The 27,147-nt window shown below is 60.2% G+C and overlaps 1 protein-coding gene across 1 annotated transcript in view; it reads left to right on the forward strand.

Annotated features, from left to right (window-relative positions):
* Nucleotides 1-25,047, forward strand: part of WNT3 (Wnt family member 3) — a 39,598-nt gene extending 14,551 nt beyond the window's left edge. The window contains exons 2-5 of the mRNA XM_004618023.2: nucleotides 16,328-16,569; nucleotides 19,434-19,699; nucleotides 20,203-20,689; nucleotides 23,365-25,047. Coding sequence (XP_004618080.1) covers nucleotides 16,328-16,569; nucleotides 19,434-19,699; nucleotides 20,203-20,682 — 988 coding nt within the window. The 3' untranslated portion in view covers nucleotides 20,683-20,689; nucleotides 23,365-25,047. The remainder of the gene's footprint in view (nucleotides 1-16,327; nucleotides 16,570-19,433; nucleotides 19,700-20,202; nucleotides 20,690-23,364) is intronic.
* The last annotated feature ends 2,100 nt before the right edge of the window (nucleotides 25,048-27,147 follow it).

A 27,147-nucleotide genomic window follows, 5' to 3' on the forward strand; every position in this document is an offset into this window, starting at 1 on the left:
TATCGGGGCTGGAGTGATAGCACAGCGGGGAGGGCGTTTTCCTTGCATGCGGCCGAACCTGGGTTCGATTCCCAGCATCCCATATGGTCCCCTGAGCATGGCCAGGGGTAATTCCTGAGTGCAGAGTCAGGAGTGACCCCTGAGCATCGCTGGGTGTGACCCAAAAAGAAAAAAAAAGTTATTATATATATACATATATATATATATTTGAATATATATATCCTTGTGTATGTGTGCACGTGCATGTGTGTGTGTGTGTGTGTGTGTGTGTGTGTGTGTGTGTGTTTGAGGCCCCAACTGGCAATGCTCAGGGCTTACTCCTGGCTCTATGCTCAGGGATCACACCTGGTGGGGCTTGTGGGTGTCAGGGATTGGACCCTGTCAGCTGTCCACGAGGCAGATGCCCTCCTGGCTGGACCATTGCTCCAGCCCCTGTGAACACCTCAGCAGTGCCAACAGCTGTTTGCGCTGTGGGGCAGTGGGCCCAGCTTCTCCCACACGTAGCGAACCTTCTTTCCCCAACCTCGTCGACACGAGTGGGGTCAGCAGTGTCCTGTGCGGAAGTCACATTCTCCCTGAGGGACATTAGGGGGCGGTGGTGGCGAAGGGTCCAGGATGCAGAGATGGACGTCGTCCCCTCTCACCTCCCTGCCAGGGGCAGGATTTGGTTTGGTCTGGTGGTGTGTGATGTGGGGGGCGGGTGGACCCCAGTTTCAGGCTGTCAAACGAGCAGGGCAGGTGTCCTCTGCTGAGCGCTGGCCGTTCAGCCGTCCACAGCGGGGTGGGCTGGCATGTGGGTGGTAAGAGGCTTCATGGTCTTCCCCATCACACAAAGACACAGGTTCCCTGAGCACTGCTCCAATGGCCACCTGTAGCTCCGTGTCCAGGCTCACGTCCATAGACTGTCCATATCCACAGAATGAAAGCTGTGTGGGACACTGGCTTGGTGGCCCTATGCCCCACCCCCCAGATCAGGGCAGTTTACTCGGGGTGACAGTGATCTGTCAGGGGGAGCTGCTCAGCGCCCAGGGGTGGGGGCCAGTGGGGGAAGGGAAGGGTGCCAGAATGGGACTTGCCTGCGATCCCCTGTCTCAGCCTCTTGCTTGGAAAGGGGCAGTCTGGGGCCCAGAGCGGTAGCACAGCAGGTAGGGGTTTGCCTTGCACGCGCCCCCCCCAGGTGGTCCCCCGAGCCTCTCCAGGAGGGGTGCAGGCTCTGAGTGCAGAGCCAGGAGTAAGCCCAGAGCACAGTCAGGTGTGACCCAAAAACTAGAAGAACAAGGAGGGGGGAGTGGAGGGTTAGCAGGGATGGAGAGGGCAGGGGCACCAGGCCAGTGAGAGTGTGCCGGGGAGGGGTGGGCGCCCCGGTCGGCATCTGGGTTTGGGGTCTTGAATTGGAGTGAGGTGCTCACACATGACCACCGAGTCCCTCTCCTCCCACGCAGGGTGCCCCGAGAGGGCGAGGACTAACCTTTACGGAGAAAGATCCAGTCCCAGGTGCCACTGCTCAGAAGGCAGGAGGTTGGGGTGCAGGCCAGAGGCTGGGAGCCCAGACAGCAGCCCGAAGAGCCGCCCCCACCCCGTCCCTTTCTCCCCTCCTCCCTCAGGCCGCCCTCGGACTGAGTCACACAGGCCTTCTCCTCATAAACTCCCCCTCGTGCTTTATTAGCTGCCAAGCTGTGTGACCCCAGACAATTACTTAGCCTCTCTGAACCTGTCATCACCCATCAAAAAGGGAAAATAATGACCTCAGAGGGTTCTTCGGCAAATTAAAAGATCTCTTCAGTGAAGGCGCTTTTCATGACTCCTGGCACTAGGCAGGGCTCAATAAATGTCACTGTTGTTGTTATTAATAATCAGTCCCAGGCCACTGCCTCCCTTGGTTTCTCAGAGCAGAGTTTGGTCAGTGCTTTCCTTGTGGCTCGTCTCCTCCGGTCGGACAAATGCACCCCACAGCACCTTTCTTTCCTTTTTTCCTGATTTTATTCGTCTTGAGGGCACACCTGGTGGTGCTCAGGGCTCCCTCCTGGTGGGGCTCAGCCCTCTGTGGCGCTGGGCGTCACACCGGGGTGGCTGCATGCAAGGCGAGTGCCCGCCCTGCTGTCCTGGCCTCCAGGCCCTGGTAATCAGGTTTGTCACCCACGGCCGAGGTTTGCGGTTGTTCAGTACTGCCTGTCTCGAGAGCCCCTGGCAGCTTATTCTCATTCCCACCTGTGTCACCTAATACGCCGCCCCGGGTCCCATCCACCTGCAGTGGCCCACATGGTTCACCCACCTTCCTTCCTTCCTTCCTTCCTTCCTTCCTTCCTTCCTTCCTTCCTTCCTTCCTTCCTTCCTTCCTTCCTTCCTTCCTTCCTTCCTTCCTTCCTTCCTTCCTTCCTTCCTCCCTCCCTCCCTCCCTCCCTCCCTCCCTCCCTCCCTCCCTCCCTTCCTTCCTTCCTTTCTTCCTTTCTTTCTTCCTTTCCTTCTTTCTCTTTCTTTCTTTCTTTCTTTCTTTCTTTCTTTCTTTCTTTCTTTCTTTCTTTCTTTCTTTCTTTCTTTCTTTCTTTCTTTCTTTCTTTCTTTCTTTCAAATTTTTGGGTCTGGAGCGATAACATAGCGGGTAGGGTGTTTGCCTTGCATTCGACCTACCTGAGTTCGATTCCTCCACCCCTCTCAGAGAGCCCAGCAAGCTACCGAGAGTCTCCCACCCGCACGGCAGAGCCTGGCAAACTCCTCATGGCGTATTCGATATGCCAAAAACAGTAACAAGTCTCACAATGGAGACGTTACTGCTGCCCGCTCGAGCAAATGGGTGAACACCAGTATGACAGTGCTATGACAGTGTTACAGTGCATTTTCGGGTCACACCCAGTGATGCTCAGGAATTCCTCCTGGCAGTGCTTGGGGGACATATGGGATGCTGGGAATCGAACTCAGGTCAGCTGCATGTAAGGCTCCTACCCGCTGAACTATTGCTCTGCCCCCAGTTCCATCTTTCTTATAGCCCCTCGTATTCTTTTCTGTTGATAAGCCACAGCTTCTGGATCTGTTCATCTGTCGTTGGACATTTGGGTTCTGTTTGTTGGTTTTGGGGTCACCCCTGGTCGTGCTCAGGGCTTACTTCTGGTTCTGTGCTCAGGGATCACTCCTGGCTCTGTGCTCAGGGCTGACTCCTGGCACTGTACTTAGAGACCACTCCTGGCTCTGTGCTCAGAGATCACTCCTGGTGGGTTTGGTGGAAACCATATGGGTGCTGGGACTCAAAATAGGTCACGTGGGTGCAAGGCAACTGCCCTCCCCGCAGGCAACCCTTTGCCACCACTGGCCTTCCCTGCAGTATTGTCGCTCCAGCCCCCCGACATCTAGGTTCGTTCTAGATCCTGGCTATTGACTTGGTGGACAGAGATGCACATCTCTTTTTCTTTTTCTCTTTTTTTTTCTTTTTTTGCTTTTTGGATTACACCTGGCAATGCACAAGGGTTACTCCTGGCTCTGCACTCAGGAATTACCCTTGGCGGTACTCAGGGGACCATATGGAATGCTGGGATTCAAACCCGGGTTGGCTGCGTGTAAGGCAAATGCCCTACCTGCTGTGCTATTGCTCCAGCCCCAACACATCTCTTTTTCGAATCAGCGTTCCTGTGTTTGGCGGATATATGCCAAGAAGTAGAATCACCAGGTCACATGGAAGTCTAGTTTTTACTTTTGGAGGTGTTTTCATCCTTTTTCTTTTCCCACAGAGGCTGAACCAGAAACTGTTCCCACCACCAGTGCCCGATGCTCCTTTCTCCCGGTGTCCCCCTGGCGGTTCCCTGCATTTTGGTCCATGCCTGTCTCACTGGTGCTGGGGCACATCTCTGTGCTTCGATTTGGTTTTTCTGATGATAAGTGGCAAGGAGTCCTGTTCCCTAGACGGGACTGAGCGTCCTTAGGTATTCTCCAGAGACCTGCCTGCCCCTCTCCTCTCCCCACTTTCGGGTGTATCCCACATTATCTCACCACCACACATGGACCAGTAAGAGTGCTCCTCTTGTGTTCATTTCCCACTCAGAGTCTCCCCATTATCTCGACACCCCCTCCTGTCTGTGGTGAACCAAGGTTGGGTTAATGGGGTGATCCCTGAGGGCACCTGTGTTGGACCAACCCCCTTGGGTGCTCCCCGCCCCACCCCCCGCGTGTTGACCATGCATCCTTTTGTTGAGATGTTGGCATTGGTAGCTTTAACCCTGCCTGTTTGCTCTCTGTATCTAAGGATGGTTTTCTTGTTTCTGTTCAGCACATGTTTCCCTCTGGGCAGATTTCCTTGGAGCACAACGGGCTGAGCACCTGCTCTGCATGCACGAGGCCCAGGCTCCATCCCTGGTACCTCAGCGAGTGGCTCCAAAGCACAGAGCTGTGTGTGGGTAGCCCCCAAACACTACTGGGTGTGTTGCACCCCCACAAAGAAAATGCCCATAATTTACTTTTTAAAAAAAAAAATTTTGCTTTTTGCGTCACACCTGGCAGTGCCCAGGGGTCAGTCCTGGCTCTGCACTCAGGAATTACTCCTGGCGGTGCTCGGGGGACCCTATGGAATGCTGGGAATCGAACCCGGATCAGCTGTGTGCAAGGCAAATGCCCTCCCCGCTATGCTGTCACTCCACCATTCCCCCATAATTTACTTTCTCTACTGCCGTGATGAATGTTGACAGACAGGAGCATGCAGTGGGAGAGCTCCAGGGGTCACGGGGCTGTCCCTGGCCTGGGTGATGACAGGACGTTGTTGGCCGAGTGGTGGGGAGGCCGCAGGAGTGGGAGGAGGTGGTTGGCCAGGGTCCCCCGCAGGCTGGGGAGAGGAAGCATCTCCCAAAAAACAGAGGCGGGTGTGAGATGTCAGGGGGGAAGTGGGGGTACAGAGATGTGGTTCCCAGAACTTGGGGATGCCCCTTGGCAGCTCTGCCAAGTTTCCTCAGACAGGAAGGGGCCACCAGGAAGACAGTGGCCAAGGCAGCAGAGGCCAGAGGCAGAGGGTCCCACCTTGGGGATGTCACAGAGTTCAGGAGGGTGATTTCCTTGAAGGGGGACTTTTTCCCCCCGAGTTTTCTGGACTGTGCAGAATACAGCGGCCAGGCAGTGGCTTCCAGGGACACAGTCGCAGCTGGCTGGAGGGGCCCGCCTGCACCCTGACTGAGGGCTGCTGCGTCAGAACGGAGATGCCTCGGTCACACCTCCTCGGGATGTGTGAGGCGGGACAGGGAGGCGTGTGGGAGCAGGGAGGGAGGTGGCCGGCGGCCCCTCAGTGCGGCCCATCCTGTGGAACCTGACTGCCGGGGGCCGCTCTGGGGGGCTTCTCTGCCCAGAAAGGGGCCCTACGCCAGTCACGCCCACTGTTATTATCTTTGTTATCATATAGTTTTCCGTGTCAGGAACTGAACCCCGGGCGTGCTCACAAAACCTGAGTTCCTGTACTGTGCCCAGAACCTCACGCCAGGTCACCTGTGTTCCGTGCACCAGGCCCAGGGGCCTGTCCTTGCTCCCCTCGGGAGAGTGTGTGGCTGGCCCAGAGGTGTGAGCTGTGGGGGTGGGCGGGCTCCTGGGGGAGGGGCAGAGGGAGGGTCTGAGCTGGACACATCAGGAGGGTTTGAATGGGGCCGCGGTGGACAGATAGTCCGGGTGGAAGCTGGGTCTGATCTTTGATCAGCATCAGGTCGGGAGGCTGGACCCATGAGGGGCCGGCGGTCCTGGCTTCAGGCCCAGTAAGCTCACCTGTGAGGCTCCTGTGCCCGCGCCCTCTCCTGCTCTGCATGTCACTGAGGTACTGGGGGATTCGGCCGGCCACATGGCAGGGGACACGGGCCACTGGGTGAGGGCTGCTGAAAGAAGGGACGAGTGACACAGAGCCTGAGCATAGAAATCACCCTGGAACCAACTGTGGTGCCCTTGAGGGTGCCGGCTGGCGTGGGCAGCCCCTCTGCCCTCTGTGCTCCCCTCCCTCGGGGTGGTCCCTGCTCCGTGCATGAGGACCCCTAGGCGATGTCCAGACCCCGCTCCCTGAAGAAACAGCATGTAAAAGGGAAATGGAGGGGCCGGAGCAATAGTACAGCGGGTAGGGTGTTTGCCTTGTGTGTGGCTGACCCCGGTTCTATCCTCGGCATCCCATATGGTCCCCTGAGCACTGCCAGGAGTAACTCCTGAGTGCATGAGCCTGGAATAACCCCTGAGCATTGCCGGGTGTAAAAGAAAAACAAAAAAGAAGACGGAGTTTGGGGGGTGCAATGTGGGGTGCCGCCTCCCACCACACAGGAACGGGGGCTGCATTTGGGATTCAGCTTCTCGGGCCTGGATGACAGCTAGTGGCCGAGGAGGCCCTCAGGGTCTGAGGCCTGACCGGAGGGAGGCTCGCTGTGGTCACTGGCTGAGGCGTCTCGCGTCTTCTAGAGCAGGAGGCCAGCTCCGGGCCAGCTGCCGGCCTTTCTTCAGTACCTCTTTGTCCTAGTGGGCCCTGTGAGATGCCTGGTGCCCCGGGGTTTCTAGAATGTTCTGTGTCTCTCAGCTGGGTTCCACCCGCACTCAGGGCTATGGAGAGGTGTGACAGCCGTGGAGGAGGGGGCTTCCCGCCTGCCAGGCTGCTCTGCTGCCCTTTGGGTGCTGAACACCCTGTTCACGGGGAGGTGGGCAGGCCACAGGCCACATGCCCCCCAGAAAGTGTCATAGCTGGGGAGCCCCTGACTTCTGAGGCCATGAGTAGACCCCTGGGCATCGGTTTCCCCGCTCTGGGGGTCAAGCTCTGGGGGTGCATTTGACCGTTGCTGTCATCCCCCTGTGTTCTGGGGCTGAGAAGGGGCTGCCGCCTGCACCCCGCTGTGCCCCTACCATTCTTCCTGTCCGCCTGGGGTCTCCGGCTCTCTGTCCCCCCCTCTTCCCCGGCTGCCCTCCTGCTCTGCGCCCCGCCCCCCAACCTGGCCGCAGGGGATCAGCTCCGCTCTCCTCCTCCAGTGGGGGGATGCCCCTGTGACAGCGCAGCAGAAACAGGCTGGGACATTTTTCAGGCAGCCTTGTCACTGCTTATCAGATCAGGCGCTCAGGGAGCTGCTCCGGAGAATTCAGAAGCTGGAACATTCCAGCCAGGCTCTGCCCCGCCCTCCCCCACCTTCCCTCTCCTCCCCAAAGACACCTCTGGGGGACTCGGGGGTACCAGGGGGCACGTGCTCCCTCCCTCCCTCCCTCCCTCCCTCCCTCCCTCCCTCCCTCCCTCCCTCCCTCCCACTGGCCGGCCTTTGCCCATGCTGCCCCCTGGGTTCTGCTCCCTGGGGCCTGGAGGGAGCCTTTCTGGAAGTTACGGTGTTAAAGGGGATCATCCAAGCCAGGTGGAGTGGGGGGTAGTGAGGTGGGGAGTTTAGGGAGGGGGAGGAAGGTGGGGGCATGACCCTGACCCCTGGCCCCTGCTGGTCTCCTGTCTCATTCTGGCTTTGGGGGGGTGTGGGGACACACCTGGCTCTGTGCTCAGGGTCCACGCCTGGTTGGTGTTTGGGAGACAGCATGCGGCGCTGGGATTCGAACCGCTCACAGGCCAGGCAGATGCATGCCTTAATCTCGGGACTGTCTCCAGGCCCAGACCTGGTTTTTGCAGGGCTGAGGGATCCCTCCTGGGGCCTCACAGACGCGGCAGTAGCACACTGCCCAGCCCTGCTCCTGTCTTGTCGTCTTTTTTTTTTTCTTTTTTTTTTGAGGGTGCAGATGTTTGCACCCAAACAATGTGATCCTCTAGCCAGGATCCTCCCTGTCCCTCGGGGCCCCACCCTACGCCCCACACTGTCTGGACGTTGCTGGGCTCACACCACCCCTGTCATCCGGTTGCCCTCCTGGGCCCCTCTATGCCCTCCTCATTCCTCCCTCTGCTCCTCAGGCCGTCCTCCGCACCTGCTGCTCAGCCCCTTATCCTCTGTCGCGTGAACCAGTGCACCCAAGGGCCCGGCTGCTTCAGCCGCTGCCCACTCACCTGTGCGTGCGGGGTGCTCCCTGCCATCCCGCTCCTCCTGAGCTGTGCTCCCATCCGTCCTCACCCGGGAGCAGCACCTTCCGGAACACCGCCGGCCCCTCTCGGCCCCTTCCCGCCCCTCACCTCGTGCCTTCTGTCAGCGGTGGGCACATGGCCCGTGAATCACGCGCCACTGGTTCCCGCCCCACGTGGCACCCAGCCCTCGGCTGCCGGCCTCCAGTCCACGCACCCGTGGGCTTGTCCCGATTCCTCTCCCGCCCCCATGCCCCACACTTGTCCTGACTTGGAACCATCCAGAGCCCGAGCTGCTCTGCGTGCATGTCCAGATCCAGCCCCTGGCACGCCTGGTTGCTAGAAAACATGGCCAGGAGCGACCCCGGAGAATTGAGTTGGGAGGTGCTCTATACAGTGTGACCCTCAGACCAGTCCCCCTCCCCTGGAAAAAACAAAACCGAACCAAAATCCTCAAAAATAATCCAGAACTGGGGCTGGAGCGATAGTAACAGCGGGTGAGGCATTTTCCTTGCACCCGGGTTTAACCTGGGCAGGTTCCTTGCAACCTGGGCCAACCCGGGTTCGATTCCCAGCATCTCATATGGACCCCTGAGCACCGCCAGGAGTAACCCCTGTGCATTGCTGGTGTGACCCAAAATAGCTAAATAATAATAATAATAATAATAATAATAATAATAATCACCCAGAACCATCACTCAACTGTGCATGAAGCAGAGGCTAAGGATCGAGTGCAGGTTTGGAGTGGACACTGCTGGCCACTCCACACTTTCACTGTCCTCCTGGGGCTGGGACTGACCCGCTAGGAAGCCCAGCAGGAGGCCTGGGCCCTATGGGTGCAGGTGATGTGGGGGGGGTCTCTCTTACCAGCTCATCTCCCAGTCCTGGGTCCCCCTTCCCCTGCCGGGAGTCCCGAGGACGGCATGGCCAATGGCAGGGGCCTGGTGCCAGGGCCTCCGGACGCAGCAGCCGTTTCAGCCTCGTGTGGGCCAGGACAAGGCAACCTCCTCTTGCCTTGTCCCCTGATTTTTGCCAGGGCACTGTGGGGCCACCACTGGACTAGGAGCCAGCATTGTGGTCCTGCTGGGGCCGGACACACCTCTGCCCCGCCCCCCCCCCCCCCGGAACACACGTGCTTGACCTGAGCGTCTCAGCCTTCCCTCGTGGTGCCAGGCGGCCCCCAGGGGCCTCTGGACCTCAATGGAAAGCTCTAAAGCCATCATCGGGCTCTTTTCTTCCATCTGTTTTTGAGATTTTTTCCTTCCCCTTCTGGAAACTTCCATCTGGTCCCAGTGGGAGGCCCCTTTGGACCCGGAAGCTGCCCAGGAGCCCGCAGGGAGCACTCCTGACCCTACTTCCTCTGGCACCTGTGTCACCAGCTGGTGGAGACCTGAGGTCTTTGGGTCCGAGTCATAAGAGCTGGGCCTGGGGGCAGGAGGGACAGGTAGCCACGCCCTGGGGAAAGCCGGGTTCCAGGGGCGCGTGAGTCAGAAGGGCACGGCTGTGGCGCTCACCCTGACACCAGCAGGAAGAGGAGGGGAGCCCCAGAGCCTTCCCCGGGCTGCACCCCAGGTCCATCTTCCACAGTGCCACCCACAGGGCCAGGCGACCCTCCCTGGGGCATTAACGTCCCTCTGAGGGGCTGCAGGGCTGGAGCCCCAGCCCGCCTCACCCTTCCCTGCAATGGTCCCTTTCTCAGGGCACAGTTTGGTGACGTTGAGTCGACTCGGGGTTGCAAAACTGGCACCACCATCTCTTTCCAGTACGTTTCGTCATCCCAGACAGAAACTCTCCTCGTGAAGCAACCGCCGCCCCTCCTCCCCTGCCCGCCTGGCTCTGCCCGTGCGCCGCCTCTGACCCGGGTCTGTCTGCAAAAGTCTGTCCTTTTGCAACTGGCCACTTCACCTGGCGGCGTGTTCTCAAGGCTCACCCAGGCTGTTCCAGGTGCCAATACTGTGTCTCTTTAGATGTCCGAGTAACATTCTGGCGAATGGATGTACCGAGCTTCATCTGCTGGGGGACTTGGGGGCCATTTCCGCCTGTGGTCAGCTGGGCATGGTATGGCCGGGGCGTCCACACACCAGCGTGGGGGCCCTGCTTTCCTCGGAAAGAGAACTAGGATCAGAACTGCTTGATACGGTCATCTTGCATTTTTTCATTTTCTTTTTGGGTCACACCTGGCGGTGCACAGGGGTTACTCCTGGCTCTGAACTCAGGAATCACCCCTGCCGGTGCTCAGGGGCTCATATGGGATTCTGGGAATCGTACCCGGGTCAGCCGCATGCAAGGCAAACGCCCTACCCACTGTGCTATTGCTCCAGCCCCTCATCCTGCATTTTTACTTTTTTGTTTTGGTTCTTGGCACACACCCAGTGATGCTCTGGGCTTACTCCTGGCTCTGTGCTCAGGGATCACTCCTGGTTCTGTGCTCAGGGGACCGTATGGGGTGCTGGGGATTAAACCCAGTTGCCGGAAGGAGTTTGTTTTAGGTATAGGGAGGAGAGGGGAAATTGTATATGATTCCATTTGGGAAAAGTGACTTGGGAAGATATAGAAACACCCTAAACTAGACCAGAATGTCTTCAGCTTTTCCCACGCATGACCACTCTTCACCCAAGAAACGCAGCCCCAGCTCGGGCTGCCAGCCCCGCCTCACACCCAGGACATGGCTGACTTGGATTCAGTTTCTCGCTGTTTGTGTCCAGAAACTTTTCACTGTTGCCAAATGTTTCATGATCCCTGACTCTAGGCACACGACTCTATAGGGGGTCAGGACCCACAGCTTAAGAAGCTAAAGATAGGACTGGAGTGAGATAGCAAGCGGGGAGGGTGCTCACCTTGCAGGCAGGTGACCTGGGTTCGATCCCTGGCATCTGATATGGTCCCCTGAGCACCTCCAGGAGTAATTCCTGAGTGCAGAGCCAGGAGTGGCCCCTGAACATCACTGGGTGTGACCCAAAAGAGGTGGGGGGGAGAGATAGCTGGAGATAGGGGAGAGGTGACTTTAACCCCTCGATGTCTAAAATACCAGAACGTTGGAAGGTTCCAGATGAAGTGTGTCTGGGTGTCTGAGAAGCTGCCCAGTTGGATTTGGGGCTTCAACCCACATCCTGTTCTTTCTGTGTGTTTTTGGGGCCTCACATTGTGATGCTCAAAGGCTACTCCTAGCTCAGTGCTCAGCAGCTCAGTGCTCAGGAGTTGCTCCTGCTGGTACTCAGGAATTTCAGGAATTAAACCAGGCAGGGTTTCCTACATGCAGAGCTGGGGCTCAGTCCCTGGGGCATCTCCCTGGCCCCCAGTGGCTCTTTTTCTTCTTTTTTGGGTCACACCTGGTGATGCACAGGGGTTACTCCTGGCTCTGCACTCAGGAATTACTCCTCGCAGTGCTCGGGGGACCATATGGGATGCTGGGAATCGAACCCAGGTCGGCCACATGCAAAGCAAACGCCCTACCCGCTGTGCTATCGCTCCAGCCCCCTACCCCACCCCATGGCTCTTTAAGTGAAGCTGTGCGTATGTGTATGAGTGTGTACATGTGTGTGAGAGTGTATGAGTGTCTACATGTGTGTACTTGTGTATGCCTGGGTGTGTGAGAGTACGCGCGTGTGTGTGCGTATGTGTATAGCCTGTAGTGTGCAGTGTTGAGAGACTGATTAGGCATAGAGTGAGGCCTGTTATCTGAGGGGTCAGGGTCAAGCAGCCCGTTGGGTGCTGGCCAGCATCTGCTGCCCATCCGCTGGCGGCCCATGCCTGGCCTGAGCCCTCCGGGCAGTGGGTGGCTGGGCAGAGGAAGAGCTGTCCTCGGGAGGTGGGGGCAGGGCACCGGGCAGCCAGGAGCCCGGTATAAATAGCCCCTGCCCACCTGAGGAGGCCTGGCAGTGCCCTCTGCCCTCCCCCGCACCAGCTGCTGGTGCCAGGCGGGTCTCTCCTTCCCTTGGGAGCTGACCATTGTCTCAGGCCCTCAGCGAAGGAATTTCCTCAGCGGAACCGAGGAGTCTTGTCCTGTGTGTGGGCAGAAGCCCCGGAAGCCGCAGCCCTGGGGAGCAGGGCCGAGGGGCTGCAAGATGACGGGATGGGGGTCGGATTAGCCCTGGGAGACTGTTCTTTTCTTTTCTTCCTTCTTTCTTTCTTTCTTTCTTTCTTTCTTTCTTTCTTTCTTTCTTTCTTTCTTTCTTTCTTTCTTTCTTTCTTTCTTTCTTTCTTTCTTTCTTTCTTTCTTTCTTTCTTTCTTTCTTTCTTTCTTTCTTTCTTTCTTTCTTTCTTCCCTCCCCACACCCGGCGACCCAGCAGTGCTCAGAGCTTACTCCTGGCTCTGCAATCAGGGGTCACTCCTGATGGGGTGCAGGGACCAGGAGTGGTGCTGGGGATCGAACCCAGGGCAGCTATGGGCAAGGCAAGCGCTCTACCCACTGTGCTATTGCTCTGGCCCCGAGAATCCACCTTTCTCTCGTGTGCCTGGCCCTTTGGTAATCAGCTGTGGTAGGTGGGGGAGTGGAGGGGCCAGGACTGAGACTCGGCTGGATGAACCGGAGACGAACTGGTGCTAAGATCTGACTATGGCGAAGGCAGGCGCAGGAAAGGGGGCGGCCTGGGGCCCTTGGAGGCCTCTGAATCGAAGGGACCCTGAGTCAGGTGGAAGGGGTGTGTGTGTGCGTGCGTGTGAGCGTGTGTGTATGTGTGTATGTGTGTGTGCACGCGTGTGCCACTGGGACTGTGGGGTCCCTCCAGGAGCAGAAGGAAACCGGAGGCACCAAGGAGCAGCCTGGGCAAATCCAACCAAGTGGCTTCCCCTTGGCTGGGACAGTCTCCCTGTGACCTTCCTGAGGGGGTGGGCACCAGCAGTGCCACATGGGGACAAGCACCTGGGCAGCACCAGGGCAGATGCGTGGGTCTGGGCGAGACCTCCTTTCTGCCCCAGAAACCAAGACCCTGCACCTGCGAGGCATAGAGCTAAACCCCCTCCCAGAGCCCCCTCTCAATTGCCAGGAGGATGTCCAGGTGGGGGCTGAGGTCCATGCCGGAGACCTGCAGGTGTCCACACCCCTGGCCCTTTGGGGAGCACAGTGCTTTGTCTGGTCACTGCAGCTCAGACTGGGCACTGGGAAGGGCCCACTCGTCTCTGCTCCAGCTGTGCGGGGCTGGAAGGGAAGGTCCGTCACAGAGGGAGGAATGAGCTGGGTGACAGGGAGGGACGGGTGCTGGGGACAGCCCCTAAGCACAAGCTAAGCCCCCTGCCCTGTGTCCAGAGTGTGTCCCCTCAGCTTCCAGTCGCGGGTTCGCTCATCACATTGAAGCTCATGGCTGAGAAACTGAGGCACGGAGAGCTTGTATCCCTGTATGAGGTTGGCAGGCAGGAGCGAGCAAGGCTGGAGGGGACGCGGGAACCTGGGAGAGGGGCTGGTGCCTCTTGGCTCAGGGCTGGGACAGGCTTATGTTTGTTTTTGTTTGTTTGTTTGTTTGTTTTTGCTTTTTGATTCACACCCGGCAGTGCTCAGGGGTTAGTCCTGGCTCTGCACTCAGAAATTACTCCTGGCAGTGCTCGGGGTACCATATGGGATACCGGGGATCAAACTCAGGTCGGTCTTGTGCAAGGTAAACACCCTACCCACTGTGCTATCGCTCCAGCCCCAAGGCTCCTATTTGGTTGGAGTTTTAGTTAGTTAGTTTTGGGGCCACTCCCGGTTGTGCTCAGGGTGTTACTCCTGGCTCTCTGAACTCAGGAATCACTCCTGGCAAGTTTTGGGGTGAGTGGCTCATAGGGTTCCAGGGATCAAACCCGGATTGGCCATATGCAAGGCAAGTGCCCAGCCCACTGTAAGGTGCCAAGCTCACACGCAGAACCACAGAGTTTGCATTCTGGCTTAGCCACTTCCTTGCCTGTCAACCGGCTTCTCTGTGCCTCAGTTTCCCCCCATGTAAAACAGCACCCACTGTGCAGAGCTCTTGTGAGGCCTGAATGAGGTCCCCCATGGAAGGGCTGGTGTTGGGGCTGAGCTGCTGGGAGAGCCTGGGAGTAGTCCCGAGTCACACACCCCCCTCTCGGGGTAGGGGGGCAGGGGGCCGGTGGGCCGGTGAGTAGAGTGATGCCCGGGGCAGAGCAGAGGCTGATGCCGGGGCAGAGCAGGGTGGCATGGACTCCTGGTGTTAGAGGTGACGTGCCGCCGGCCTGACCATGCGGGGCAGGGGGACAGGCTGGGCTAGTCTTCACCTCCAGGCTGTGGTGGGAGTTGGGCACCTGCGTGGGGGAGCCCAGCTGGGGAGCCTGAAGGGCCTGGGCCCAGTGGGCAGGACGCGGGGCCTGCCCTGGGTGCTGAGGCAGCAGGCCAGGCTGGCAGGTCACCCCATGCTCGTTCAGAGGGGCTCGCTGGGCAGCCTCCGTGTCCTGCCTCCGCTCTGCTCTCTGCTTGTCCCTATTTCGGGTTCGGGAGGGAGTTGGGGAGCTGGACCCCGCCTCTGTGCCCCATGATGGCCATCTGCAGAGTCCTCCATACCGCACCGGGCCTCAGCTTCCCTGGCCGGGACTGCTTGGTAAAGAGCGTGGGGAGAGGCCCCTGGAAGGGGGACAGAGGCTCAGCGCTGCCTACCCGGGCGGCTGGCTTAGCACCCTGGCCTCGGTGTCCTCACCTGTCAAATGGGCCCAGGAGTGAGGACCGTGGGTACAGAGTTCCTCCATCACAGACTCGCCGTGACGGTGTCAGCACCTCCAAGACGGGCCCTCCGGATAGACGGGGCCAACATGCCAGCGGGTGGGACACGAGCTTTGATGGTCACTGTGAACACATTCACCTGCTCATAGCAGGGACAGGAGGGGCAGGAGGGGCAGGAGGGGACGGTTCTGCAGGGCAGCTGTCAGGTGTCCACAAGGCTGGCGTGCTCCATTCTGTTGAGGCAAGAGCCCAGTGTGGGGGCTCAGCATGCAAACATGCCAGGGTCCCCTGCCCCCTCTCCCCCAGGACCCAGCAGGCAGGATGGCCCCGGGGCTGTGGTGAGTCACCAGCGCACTGCTGAGCCCTTGGGGGTTGGCCGCAGGGCGCCGGGCCCATAGGGCTGCTGTGGGGATTAAAGGCCACAGGCCCTGGGGAGAGTGGACAGGCCCTCGTGAAGGTGGCTGGAGCCAGAGTGGCTGTAAAGGACTCACCAGTCAGCCCTTGTGATCTGTCCCTTCCCCTCGGGAGACACCCCTGCACCCGAGCTCTGACAACATCTAGCGGACAGTCTCCCCGAACCCCCAGATCGGGCTCCTCTGCCACTCACCAGAGTGGACACACAGAGAAATGGGTCCTTCTCCCCGTGATGGCTGGACGTCTGTCGCAGTGGATGGCTGCCACAGAGTCAACAGCACCGTCCAGTTTATCCCTGTTGAGGCCAGAGAGATCCGGGTGTCGTCTCGTCTGCCCCCTGCACCCCCTCCAGCCCCCGTTTCTTTTTAACATGTATATTTTTTTGCTTTTGCTTTTTGTGTCACACTCGGTGATGCACAGGGGTTACTCCTGGCTCATGAACTCAGGAATTACTCCTGGCAGTGCTCAGGGGACCATATGAGATGATGGGAATCGAACCCAGGTCGGCCGCGTGCAAGGCAAAAACCCTACCTGCTGTGCTATCACTCCAGCAATCCCCCTGCCAGTTTCTTTTTGAGGGTTTCAGCCATCACTTGGCAGGGGGCTCGGGAGGACCCAACTGAGGCTGCTGACAGACCAGGACCTGGCTCAATGCTGGACGCCGAGGGAGAAGGGCCACCCTGGGGACTCCTTCCTCCCACGCACGCTGGCCTGTGTCCACTGAGACCCAGGGGTGTTTTCTCAGCATCTCCCACCCAATGTCATTTCTGCCTTTCCTGTCCCACACCAAGCTCGCAGAGCCCACTGTTGTGGACTGGGGTCTCTCCCGCCTGACCCTGTGCTATACTTGTTCCCAGACAGCCACCCTCTCGTATCTGGCAAGAGAAGAGTCGCTTCTCCCAGAACTTGCCGAGAGCAGCAGAGATGGCTTTGCGGGACAGGGTGGGGTGCCAGGCGTGTGCCCGCACCCTGCAGTGCAGAGGCCTCTCTGGGTGGGGCTGGGGTCGGATCAGCCCCTGCCTCCTTGCTCTTTCCCGCAGACCCTTGGTAGTTTGCAGGAAGCAAGACTCCTAGTCCAGCCTGCTTGGGGACAGACCTAGCCCTCACTCCCATCTTCTGTCACCTGGGCCCCCCGCCAGCCTGGTCTGCGGGGCTGCACATCCCTGCACTGCACTGGAGCGAGCACGGCTCTGTCCTTCAAGGGACGCGTGTCCCTGAGGTCAATGAACTGCATCCGAGTGCCGGGTCCCCGAGGTCTCAGCTCCAGGCTCACCGTCCTGTGTCTGTCTGCCTGCAGGTCCCTGGCCCTGGGTCAGCAGTACACATCCCTGGGCTCACAGCCCCTGCTCTGCGGCTCCATCCCCGGCCTGGTCCCCAAGCAGCTGCGCTTCTGCCGCAACTACATCGAGATCATGCCCAGTGTGGCTGAGGGCGTGAAGCTGGGCATCCAGGAGTGCCAGCACCAGTTCCGGGGCCGTCGCTGGAACTGCACCACCATCGACGACAGCCTGGCCATCTTTGGGCCCGTCCTGGACAAAGGTATATGCACTTCCTCCCGGGAGGGCACCGGGGCACGGCCTGGCTCTGGGCTGTGGGGTGCAGAGGAACCTCTCGCGCTAGTCTCCAGGGAAGGTGGGTTGGGGGCCTCTGTGGGCACCTTCCCAGGTGCAGCTGGGCCCTGGGACATCTTGCCTCTGAAACCCTTTCCTGCCCTGGGCAGCCCTCCTCCCTGACCCTTGTCCAGCCCAGCCCCACATGTGTGATACTTTCTCAAGGCTGTGTGAAGTGGCATGGGGAAAGGGCACCATCACCCCATGCCTGGGGCACATCCTTGCTGCCAAGGGTACTGGGAGGTGCCCTGCTAGGCACATGAGCACAGGGACTGGGGTTGTGGGAAGGGGTGTGTGTGTCGGGGATTCCTGCTTGCTATAGGCTCTGGCATCTGGTGCTCCACCACCACTCACAGGACCTGACTTCCAACCTGGAGCCTTTGGGAGAGAGAATGCGGCAAGGGAGGGGGCAAGGGAGGGGAGTCGGGAGGAAGGGGAGGTGCCCCAGCCCCGGGAGCTCTAGTCCGCGGGAGTTCCTGGATGGACTGGCAGTGCTCAGAAGAATTGCAGTCCTAAAATTGGTGACCCCTCCCCTCCCACCAATTGTGTCCCTTAGCCCACACCTGGGCTTTGTCATTGATACATTGGCCCTGGAGTGTGAGGGGGAGCAGGACCCCACTTTGTTATTTATTTGGTTTGGGGGCACACCTGGTGATGCTCAGGGCTTCCTCGTGGCTCTGCACTCAGGGATCATTCCTGGCTGTGCTGGGGGCGGGGGCGATATGTGACACTGGCTAGGCAATGAACCCGGGCTGGCTGCATGCAAGGCAGGTGCCCTGCCTTCTGTGCTATCATCTCTCTGGCCCCCAGACCCCCTTTTTAGAGTGCGGGCTCTCTCTTCTGGGCCCTAGGTGTGAGGGGCTTGTCAGACTCACAGTCATTGTAGGGGACAGCAGGGCAATTAGCAAATCAATGGCTGATGTTTCTGTTTACGCTTCCATTACCAAAGCTAATTACTCCTTGTTTACTTAGAAGGGTTGGCCTCTAATTGGGGCCAAGTGGCGGCGGCGGTTTGCATTTCAAACCAGACCTGGCCGTGGGTCGGTTTCACTGCTTCCGGTGCCCCACCTCGGGCCAGGTAGCGCTTAATCCTGCGACCTGGCGTCTGGACGCTCCCCAAACTTTCCCAAGCGGGAAAGCAAGGCTCCCCTCTGATTTCGCTTTCCCGCTTGGGGACACCAGCCAGTGAAGACGGATGGAGTCTCAGGGCGTATGACCCGTGCACATCGGTGTTGCCCGTTTTTCTACAGATTTTTTATTTTTTGGTGTGTTGCGGGTTCTGCCCCATCCCTGCAGCCTCTGCCACAAGCCTTCCTCTCTGCTAGGAGAGAAGAAAGTCAGGTGGGGTGGGAGCCTGGTGGTGTGCCTGGTACATGGTGGGGTGCACCGAGTGACCGGGAGAAGGCCCACGCCCACAGCCCTGCCAGGAGTCCTCTTGCATAGGAGTAGCTCCGGCTGCTGCCTTTTGGGGGCGCGCATGTCCCCCGCCCCCCCGCGGGTATCCCGCGCTCTGGGTGGGCTCGAATTGCACCTGTGCGGGGGACATGGGGAGCGCGGGATGGGGGTTCACTCTGCCCCTGTGCGTGGGCATGAGAGGGCTCAGAGACTCGCGCTGCACCTGTGCAGGGACATGAGGGGTGCACGGGTGGCCGTTGGCACTGTCCCTGTGCGGGGACATGGGGGGCGGGGGGTGGAGGGTTCGCTCTGCACCTGTGCCGGGACATGGGAGGGGGTGCACGAAGGATTCACGCTGCACCTGTGCGGGGACACGGGGATGGGCTTGGGGGCTTCGCGCTGCACCTGTGCGGGGCCATGGCGGGGGGGGGGGGTGTTGGGCTCGGGGGTTCGCGCTGCACCTGTGCGGGAACGGGGTGGGGTGGGCGCAGGGGGCGCGGGGGCACGGGGCGCGGGGTCGGCGGCCGGAAGACGAGAGGCCGCGGCGGGGGCTGCGGCGGGCGGGGCGGGGCGCGCGGCCCCAAGGGGCTTAGGCGGCTTGAAAGGGGCCCCGCGCCGCCCCCCGCCGCGCCCCCGGCCCCGCGCCCGCTGCGGCCGCCGCGCCATTCACACGCCCCGGGCCCGGGCGCGGCGGGGCGGGGGCGCCCCTTCAATGGGGATTTCGCGCGGCGGCGCCGGGGCCGGGGGCGCGGCCCGGCCGCGGGAGCCGCCCGTTGCTACGCGGTGGCGGCCGGCCCGGCGGCCCGGGCCCGGCGGCCGCATTATGCGGGTAATGCGGTGTGACACCGCGCGAACAAAGGCGGATTGAGCGGCCCAGCGGGCCCCGCCGGACGGGGACCGGCACAGCGGGGCCGGCCGCGCCGCTCCCAGGCTAATCCCCGCCGCGCCCCCGCCGCCCCCGCCTTCCCGGGGCTGGGAACCGAGCGCGGCCGGCCCGGGCGCCGCCAGCCGGAAGCCGGGCGCGGGCCCCGCGGGCAGGGCCGGGGAGGGGGCGCCCCGGGGCGCGGGGGCTCCGAGGAGGCCGGAGGGGGTCAGCAGCGGGGACGCGCAGCCCCCCGGGGCAGCCGCCTGGCCATGAGACCGGCCCCGCCCGGCGCGCCCGGGTGGGAGTGGCTGGGGCTTCGGGGGCAGCTTCGGGCCGCGCGCCGGGGCGCAGGGTCTGGCGGCCCCCTGCAAACCTCCGCACCCCCGTTCCTGCCTCCGCCCTGTGTTTCCCGCGGGGGTCTTGGGTTCGTGTGCTGTGCCAGGGGCGAGGGGATGGGGAGGCGGGGAGGTGAGGTGGGGGGCGGCCTTTTCCCGGACCCCCGCCTGAGCGGCGCCTCCTCGCCCCCTCCGCAGCCACGCGCGAATCCGCCTTTGTGCACGCCATCGCCTCGGCCGGCGTGGCCTTCGCCGTCACGCGCTCCTGTGCCGAGGGCACCTCCACCATCTGCGGCTGCGACTCGCACCACAAGGGGCCCCCCGGCGAGGGCTGGAAGTGGGGGGGCTGCAGCGAGGACGCGGACTTCGGGGTGTTGGTGTCCCGGGAGTTCGCGGATGCCCGTGAGAACAGGCCTGACGCGCGCTCTGCCATGAACAAACACAATAATGAGGCTGGCCGCACGGTAAGTCCTGCTGGCCCTGGCGGCTCCTTCTGGACTGCCCTCACCCCTGCCTGCCCCTGGCTGCTCCTCCCCAGCTGCGCTCACCCCTTGCCATTCCTCTCTGGCTGGCCTCACCCCTGTGGTTCTGGGCGCCCTGGGCATCCTTCTGCCCTCTTTTCCTGGACCATGCCTGTTAACCCCCTCCCATCCCCCCTGTTCACACTTCTTTCCCCTCCTCTACCCCACTGCTGGGAATGTGTCTCCAAGAGGTTAGCTGACCCCCACCCCCACTTTCTCTGCTCCAAGCAGCGACCCAAGCTTGGAGCCTCCGTGTCCCTTTCTGTAAGGTGGAAACAACAACCCCTGGGCGCAATCTCTGTTGGGTGTGAAGTGGAGTGGGGGGCATGATCGTCCCCAGAGGAGGCTTTTCCTGCCGGGGAGGGGGCTTGAGAAGCCTCCCAAGGTTGGGGGGGGGGCGGCAGGCACTGCACGTGCGTGGCTCAGCGGCTGCTCCTCTTCCCCAGACCATCCTGGACCACATGCACCTCAAATGCAAGTGCCACGGGCTGTCGGGCAGCTGCGAGGTGAAGACATGCTGGTGGGCACAGCCCGACTTCCGCGCCATCGGCGACTTCCTCAAGGACAAGTACGACAGCGCCTCGGAGATGGTGGTGGAGAAGCACCGCGAGTCGCGCGGCTGGGTGGAGACGCTGCGCGCCAAGTACGCGCTCTTCAAGCCGCCCACGGAGCGGGACCTGGTCTACTACGAGAACTCCCCCAACTTCTGCGAGCCCAACCCCGAGACGGGCTCCTTCGGCACCAGGGACCGGACTTGCAATGTCACCTCCCACGGCATTGACGGCTGTGACCTGCTGTGCTGCGGCCGTGGCCACAACACGCGGACGGAGAAGCGCAAGGAGAAGTGCCAGTGCGTGTTCCACTGGTGCTGCTACGTCAGCTGCCAGGAGTGCATCCGAGTCTATGACGTGCACACCTGCAAGTAGAGGCCAGGTAGGTGGCGGGGGCCCGGCACCCCTCTCCTCTGGCTGGCTGAGCAGGGTGGAGACCCGGCAGGGTCCCCCAGGCTCGGGAGGGAAGGGTCCCAGAGGACACTAGTGCGTGTGTGTGCGTGCGTGCGTGCGCGTGCGTGCGTGCGTGTGTGCGTGCGTGCATGCCTGCTGTGTGCACATATGCACTGGATCTCCTGGCCCGTGTCTGAGGTCCTGGAAGAGGGGCTGTGGCAAGGGCTGGGCACCCAGACCCCTGACCCTGCGCCCACTCTGCCCCCCGACTTGCTGCACCTTCGTTCTCCTGGGCCCTGGTTTTCTTCCGGTGAAGCCAGGGCTTTTACTGGCATGTGGCAGGGCGGCGGCGCAGCCTCGTGGCGCCCTGGGGCAGAGTCGGGTTTTTGTTTTTTATTTTTGCATCCGCCTTGAACTCCCAGGGCCAGCTTTCTGCACGGGCTTCAGTGCCGCCAGCCCGCAGGAGGTGGGTGGGGGGAAGCTGCGCCTTCGCCCGCACCACGGCAGATCTGAGGCCTGGGCGGAGGGAGGCGTGAGGCGGCCTGGCCGGAGTTTATGGCGATGGGGAGGAGGAGGAGGGACTCGTTCCCAGCAGTGGTGGTGAGTAAGCCGGGATCAAAGGCAGGTGCTCCCAAGCTTCCCAGAGGTGGCCTGCGTGGGAGGCACCAGCGGGCCCCGGCTCCGTGGGTCCCCAGGACAGGTCAGGGTTGACATCGGGTGAAAGGAACGGGGCCGAGGTGCCCTTTCTCTCTTCCCTGAGAAGTCCGAGCGCAGGCCTGCCCCCCCCACGCCCCCACTTGCCAGCCACGCGAGACAGACAGGCTGGTCTGCACCGGCCTCTCTCCTGAGTGGGCCCCCACCCAGGAAAGACCTCTGGGCAAGGACTGGGCTAATTACGAAGAACCCGCCGCCTGGGCTGTGCACCGTGTGAGGGGAACACCCCACTGGGTGACCCCGTGACAGAGCCACTCCGTGGCTCGCCTCGCCCCTCTCGGGAGCCCCCCACTGCCTGTCCCCCAGGCATGTGGCAGGCGGAGCCTGGAAAGTCAGTCCTTGTCACTTTTCACAGCGTCTGCACAGGACCGGGTGGCAAGAGAAAGGACGAGCTGGTTGCCGCCTCGCGCGCTCCCTGTTCTTGGTGTGTCTCGGGGTTCCAGGGCGTGTGGCCGGAGCATCAGGAGGCTCCAGGGAGCTTCTCAGAGCAGTGGCAGCGGTGACAGCCTGAGGCTCAGGAGGGCCTTCGCCCCCCACGGGCACTCCGCACCTCTGACAGCGGGAGAGAACTTTCAGGGTCCTTGTGGCCCGTGACGGTGGAAAGAATGTTGGGGACCAGACGGTCCCTCCCTGACGTCCACAGAGCACAGTGGCCACACCAGTGCCTCCCCTCCCCCCGGTCTGGGGGTGTGTGGGGCGTCTGAGCCAGCCCTGGCTGGGGGCAGAGAGGGGCACGGAGCCTCTGGGGTGGGGCCAGGCGGGAGAGGAGATGCTGGGCGTCGTTCGGGGCTACAGGAAACTCCCCCACCAGGGACCCGACCCCTGCCAGCAGCCAGCGCTGCTGGTGGCCCTGGCTCCCCTTTCCGGCCCACGCACTTGAGGATCAAGCCAGACTCTGCCTTCCAGGGTGCTCTGGACCCTCACCCCCGGCCCGGGGCCCCCTCCTGGAGTGGCACCCTGGGAAGTGACTCAGGCTGGCGAGTGGCCTGGGCCACATGGCCTCTGAGCCCCAGGACCAGGGGTGAGAACCGTGTCCCATGGGGGGTGGGATGGACCCAAAAGCCCAGCACTGACCTGCCATGGGGATCAAGAACTCCATGTGCTGGGGGAGGGGGGGGGTGCAGCAGCGACCCCCAGCCAAGCAGCGCCCCGCAAGCACCCCCAGTGTGAGATGAGGCCTGGGGGCCAGTCCTGCTTTTTGGTTTGGGCGGGTCTCCCTGATGCCCCTCTGGAGGCAGGTGGGGCGTGGGGCGGTGAGGACAGGCTGGAGGGAGCCCCTGGCTTCTCCCGTGGTGGGTCTGGGGGGTCTTGCAGGGCCGGCTGCACCCTGCTGCTTGTGGGCACGGAGCCCCGGGCCCCGGGTTCTCCCTTGTCACGCAGAGCCCCGCGTGCCTGTGAGTCTGGACTGGCCGGAAGTGCTGGTAGCTCACTCATCCGCCGAGTCCCGGGCCTGCCCCTTTGATCTGGCTTCCCTCAGCCTCGGCTTCGGCTCCTATAAAACGTCTCTCGCTGCCTCCATCAGCACTGGGGAGGAGCTGACGCCCGTGACCGCACTCGGGGCCTCCCTGGACCGCCCGGGATGCAACTAGACAGGGAGGGCAAAGCGCCCGCGGGCGCCCCGGGTCGCAGGGGTCTGGTGCCGCATCCGCCCTGGGCTTCGGAGATGGGGCCTCCTGCAGGCAGGTCACAGGAAGGGGGGGCCCAGCCTGGGGCTGGGGTGTGTGGGCAGGGTTTGAGTCTGGGTCTGCAACACTGAAGTCTGCCCAAGCTTGGGGATCCCCTCTTCCTACCTCAGACCCCCAAGTCTGGGAGCCGTCACCTCCCACTACCAGAGACGTGTTGAGGGTCCACGCCCAGCCCCCCTCCTCCACCCCCCACCCCCCCACACACCCAGGCTCTGTGCTCCCAGGAATGAGCCTGGGACTGATTTCTCCACCTCCTTCCCCGCAGGGTCCTGGGACCGGGTGAAGCGCGTGGCCGGGCAGATCCACCGCAGTCCGCTGGGGAGCAGGTTCCGGAGCCGGGCTGGGGTCTCGGACTGCAGCGCCCACGGCCGCCGCCCCCCGCCTCCTGCTCTGGCCGCCCCGGATGGTGCGTGGTGTTCACGGAAGGGGCTTTCCTTTTCCTTCTCTAGGGTCTGCTCGCCTCAGGCCCGAGGCTTATCTTTGCACGTGTGAAAGAAAATAAAGACCAACAACAAAACGTCTCCTTCGACGGGCTGGGCGATGAGAGCCCCCGCCCCGGCATTGAAGACCTCAGCCCGGGCGCTACCCCGTTTCCAAACTGCTTCTGGGGGTGTGTGTGTATGTGTTGGTGGGGGGGAATCTCTCAGATGCCTGAAGGGGAAGGGGCAGACCCCCGCGACCCCTTTCTGGTCTGCCCCTTTCCAGTGGGCTGGCACGTTCTGACCAAAGCCATAGGTCCAGCTAAGCAGACAGGCCCGGGGCACAGCTGGACGAGGCAGTGGGGTTCCCGATGTTCAGAGGGCAGCCGTGGGTCCTCCTTCGTCCAGCCTCTCACCCCGCTGTTCTGTTCCTTTGGGTGGTGGGTGTTGTAAATAGGTGAGGTCTGGGGTGGCGAGGCCTCCCTCAGGGGAGAAGGGACCAGTTGGTGCCCCACCCCCCGGGGTCCCCTCCCCCACGCCTATGGATTCTGCAGAGCGCACAGGCAGAGCAGCTGGACGGTCGGGCACACAGGGTGAGGCCCACCCGCAGCCCCAGGTTGGGGCCCGGGGAAGTGATGGGCCCCACGTGAGTGGAGTCTCCCACCTCCATCCCCGGCCGCATCCCTGTGCCGAGGGACCATGGTCCCAGCCCTGGGGAATGAATGGGTCTTAATGCCATGCTGGCCTTCTAGAGAGATCTCGGAAAACTGGCACACGGATTTGAAGGCTGGGTCAGGCCCCCCGCTCCGTCTTAAGGAGCTGTAGAAAGGAGAGACGCAGAAAGGGGATGGAACGAAACCATGCTCCCTTCCTTTCCCACCTCCTCTCTTTGGTCAAACACTGACCCAAGAAACCAGGTTCAGCTGCCCGCCTTCCTGCCTGCCCTGGGAGGGGGGGCAGGGCTCAGCACAAGCGTCCAGGAGCCAGGCCTGCCCCGGCCCTCTAAACCTCCGGCAGCAAAGCCTGCCCGAGACACCCCGTGCCCTTCCCGAGCTGCCCCCTCATCTCACCAGGCTCAAGTTCTCAATCATGGCAACTGGATAATGCTTGCTTCCGTGAGAATTACTTCAGCAGCGTGGATACAAATTTTCAAAGTCTTTTCATATCTATGTATTCTATATTAAAAGTGATAAAGTCATGTTTCTGGGGCGTACTCAAGTAGCTGACAAGTAATTATTTAATAATAGTCCATTGAGCGCATTGTAATGATTCTTGCTGTAGTCGGGTCATAGTATCCAACAGGAATTCCCTACCGACCTGCTGTATCCAAAGGTTTGTAAAAAGCTGTAGAAGTTGTTGATCTTTTTGATTTTATATTCAAAAAGTCTCTTTTTATAAATATTATTTATTATACAATGTATATACCTTTGAGTTAACTAAGATTATATATTATATAAATATATATATATTTGGAGAAAATATATTTCATCATGCAGTTTTTTTCTGTTAAGTCATTAAAGAGAAGGTAAACAAACTTCAAACGGATACATTGTACAATGTGTGGGGTTTCCAGACCAGAGGATGAGGTTCCAGGCCTTGGGCACTCGCCCTGCCTGGATGAGGCGTTCTGGGTGGTGGCCTCAACTTTCACTATCGAATGGGTGGCCCCAATTACCGTCATTTCCTCGGAGACATCCTAACCAGTGAGATTAACGGACCCCAGGACGCCTACCCACCAGCTATGTCCTAAACCAGCATCTACACTAGCAAAGACCTTGTCGACTTGGAAATAGACCATTTGAGCTGTCTTTGGATGTGTCCAGGGCACAAGCGGATGTTACAGAGAGGCAGCTCGGAGCCTCCGTGTAAGCCCTGCCTCCCTCTAATTTCAACTCCATTTACTGTGAAAACAGGATTTGTGCTACTGAAATGAAACTTGATGGGAAATGGCTGGAAGAGGGAGACCATGAGAGGCGGGCTGGGGGATGGGGTAGGGGGTGTGGGTCTCTGGGGTTCAGAGGGTTTGGGTGGAGGCTCTGGGAAGGCCCTCCTCACGCCCGCCCAGCCAGCGCTGGGCTTCAAAGGGCTCCCCTGAGGCACACAGGTTACACCTTCTCCACCAGAAGATGCTAGAACTCAGTTTTATGAGAAAACCCTTTGGTCTTCACACCATCCCATAAAACACCGTCATCTTCACTTGGCTCAGCAAAATTCCTTTTTCTTCTGATTTACCTTTATTGGGTGCAAATCTTACTCACTTCACTTCATAGAGAAATATTAACCACCAGAAAACCCAGGAAACCCAAACCCATTCTGCACCCCATCCAGACCTCTGAAAGATTCTATCTAAAATCGAAAGGATTGGGAGTCCTACTAAGGACACTCTGCTTATGAACTTAGTTCCTGGAAAAATCTGAAATCACAAGAATCAGCTGTTTCTGCGGAGGGAGAGATTGGGCAGAGAGTTATCTCAGGGTGTGGCTCGCTCGCACCTGAAGCTGATACTCACCTGGATTTGTTTGGTTTTGGGGCCACACCCAGCTATGCTCAGGGCTTACTCCTGGTTCTGTGCTTAGTGATCACTCCTGGGGATGCTCAGGGGCCATATTCGGTGCCAGCCACGGAGTCTAGGTTGGTCACTGCCTCACCCACCATACTGTCCAGCCAGCCCCAAGTAGATTGTGTGTGTGTTGTTTTGGGGCCACACCCAGCTATGCTCAGAGATCACTCCTGGCAAGGATTAGGGGGCCAATCTGTGGTGCCAGGGATCAAACCTGGGTTGGTCAAATCCAAGGCAAGGGACCTACCCACTGTGCTATTGCCCCAGTACTGATTTTTTTGTTGTTGTCTTTTGTTTTTACTATACTAAACACTGATGTGTAGGGGTTACTTCTGGCCGTATGCTCAGGAATTACTCCTGGCAGTACTCAGAGACACTAGGGATCAAAGTGGGTTGGCCACATGCCAGGCAAGTGTCCTACCTACTGTATTATCTCTCTAACCCCAGTATATATATATATTTTTTTGGGTCACACCTGGCAATGCACAGGGGTTACTCCTGGCTTTGCACTCAGGAATTATTCCTGGTGGTGCTTGGGGGATGCTGGGAATTGAACCCAGGTCGGCCGCGTGCAAGGCAAACGCCCTACCCACTGTGCTATCGCTCCGGCCCCTCCCCAGTAATTTTTAAAACCTCTAAAACTGCCTAACATTGGGCGGAAAGAGCTCAACAGGCTGAGCACATGTCTGCATGCCCGAGGCCCGGGCTTGACCTCTGGCACTACCTGGGCCCTTGAGAACAACCCCCGAACAATGAGCCAGGAATAGGCCCCCGAGTACTGTCACCTGTCAGATGTGGCCTCAAAACCCACGCCACTTCCAAAAGATTGAACTGGCTTCTATACAGACTTTCTCAGCCCACTGTGTTGCATTCTACCATTATTCATATTTTGTGATTAAAAGACAATGGTTTATAGCAGCGTTTGAACATTTAGTTTTCCCTTGAGCAGAAATATTGATAGTGAGTGCATGTTCTGGAAGCAGGAGCCCAGAGTTCTGTGGCAGGCCCAGAAAATCCAGCGCTCACTGGGGACCCAAACACCAACAAAAGGAAAAAGTATATTTATTGA

The sequence above is a fragment of the Sorex araneus genome, chromosome 3 (genome assembly GCF_027595985.1).
Source record: "Sorex araneus isolate mSorAra2 chromosome 3, mSorAra2.pri, whole genome shotgun sequence".
Classification (NCBI taxonomy): domain Eukaryota; kingdom Metazoa; phylum Chordata; class Mammalia; order Eulipotyphla; family Soricidae; genus Sorex; species Sorex araneus.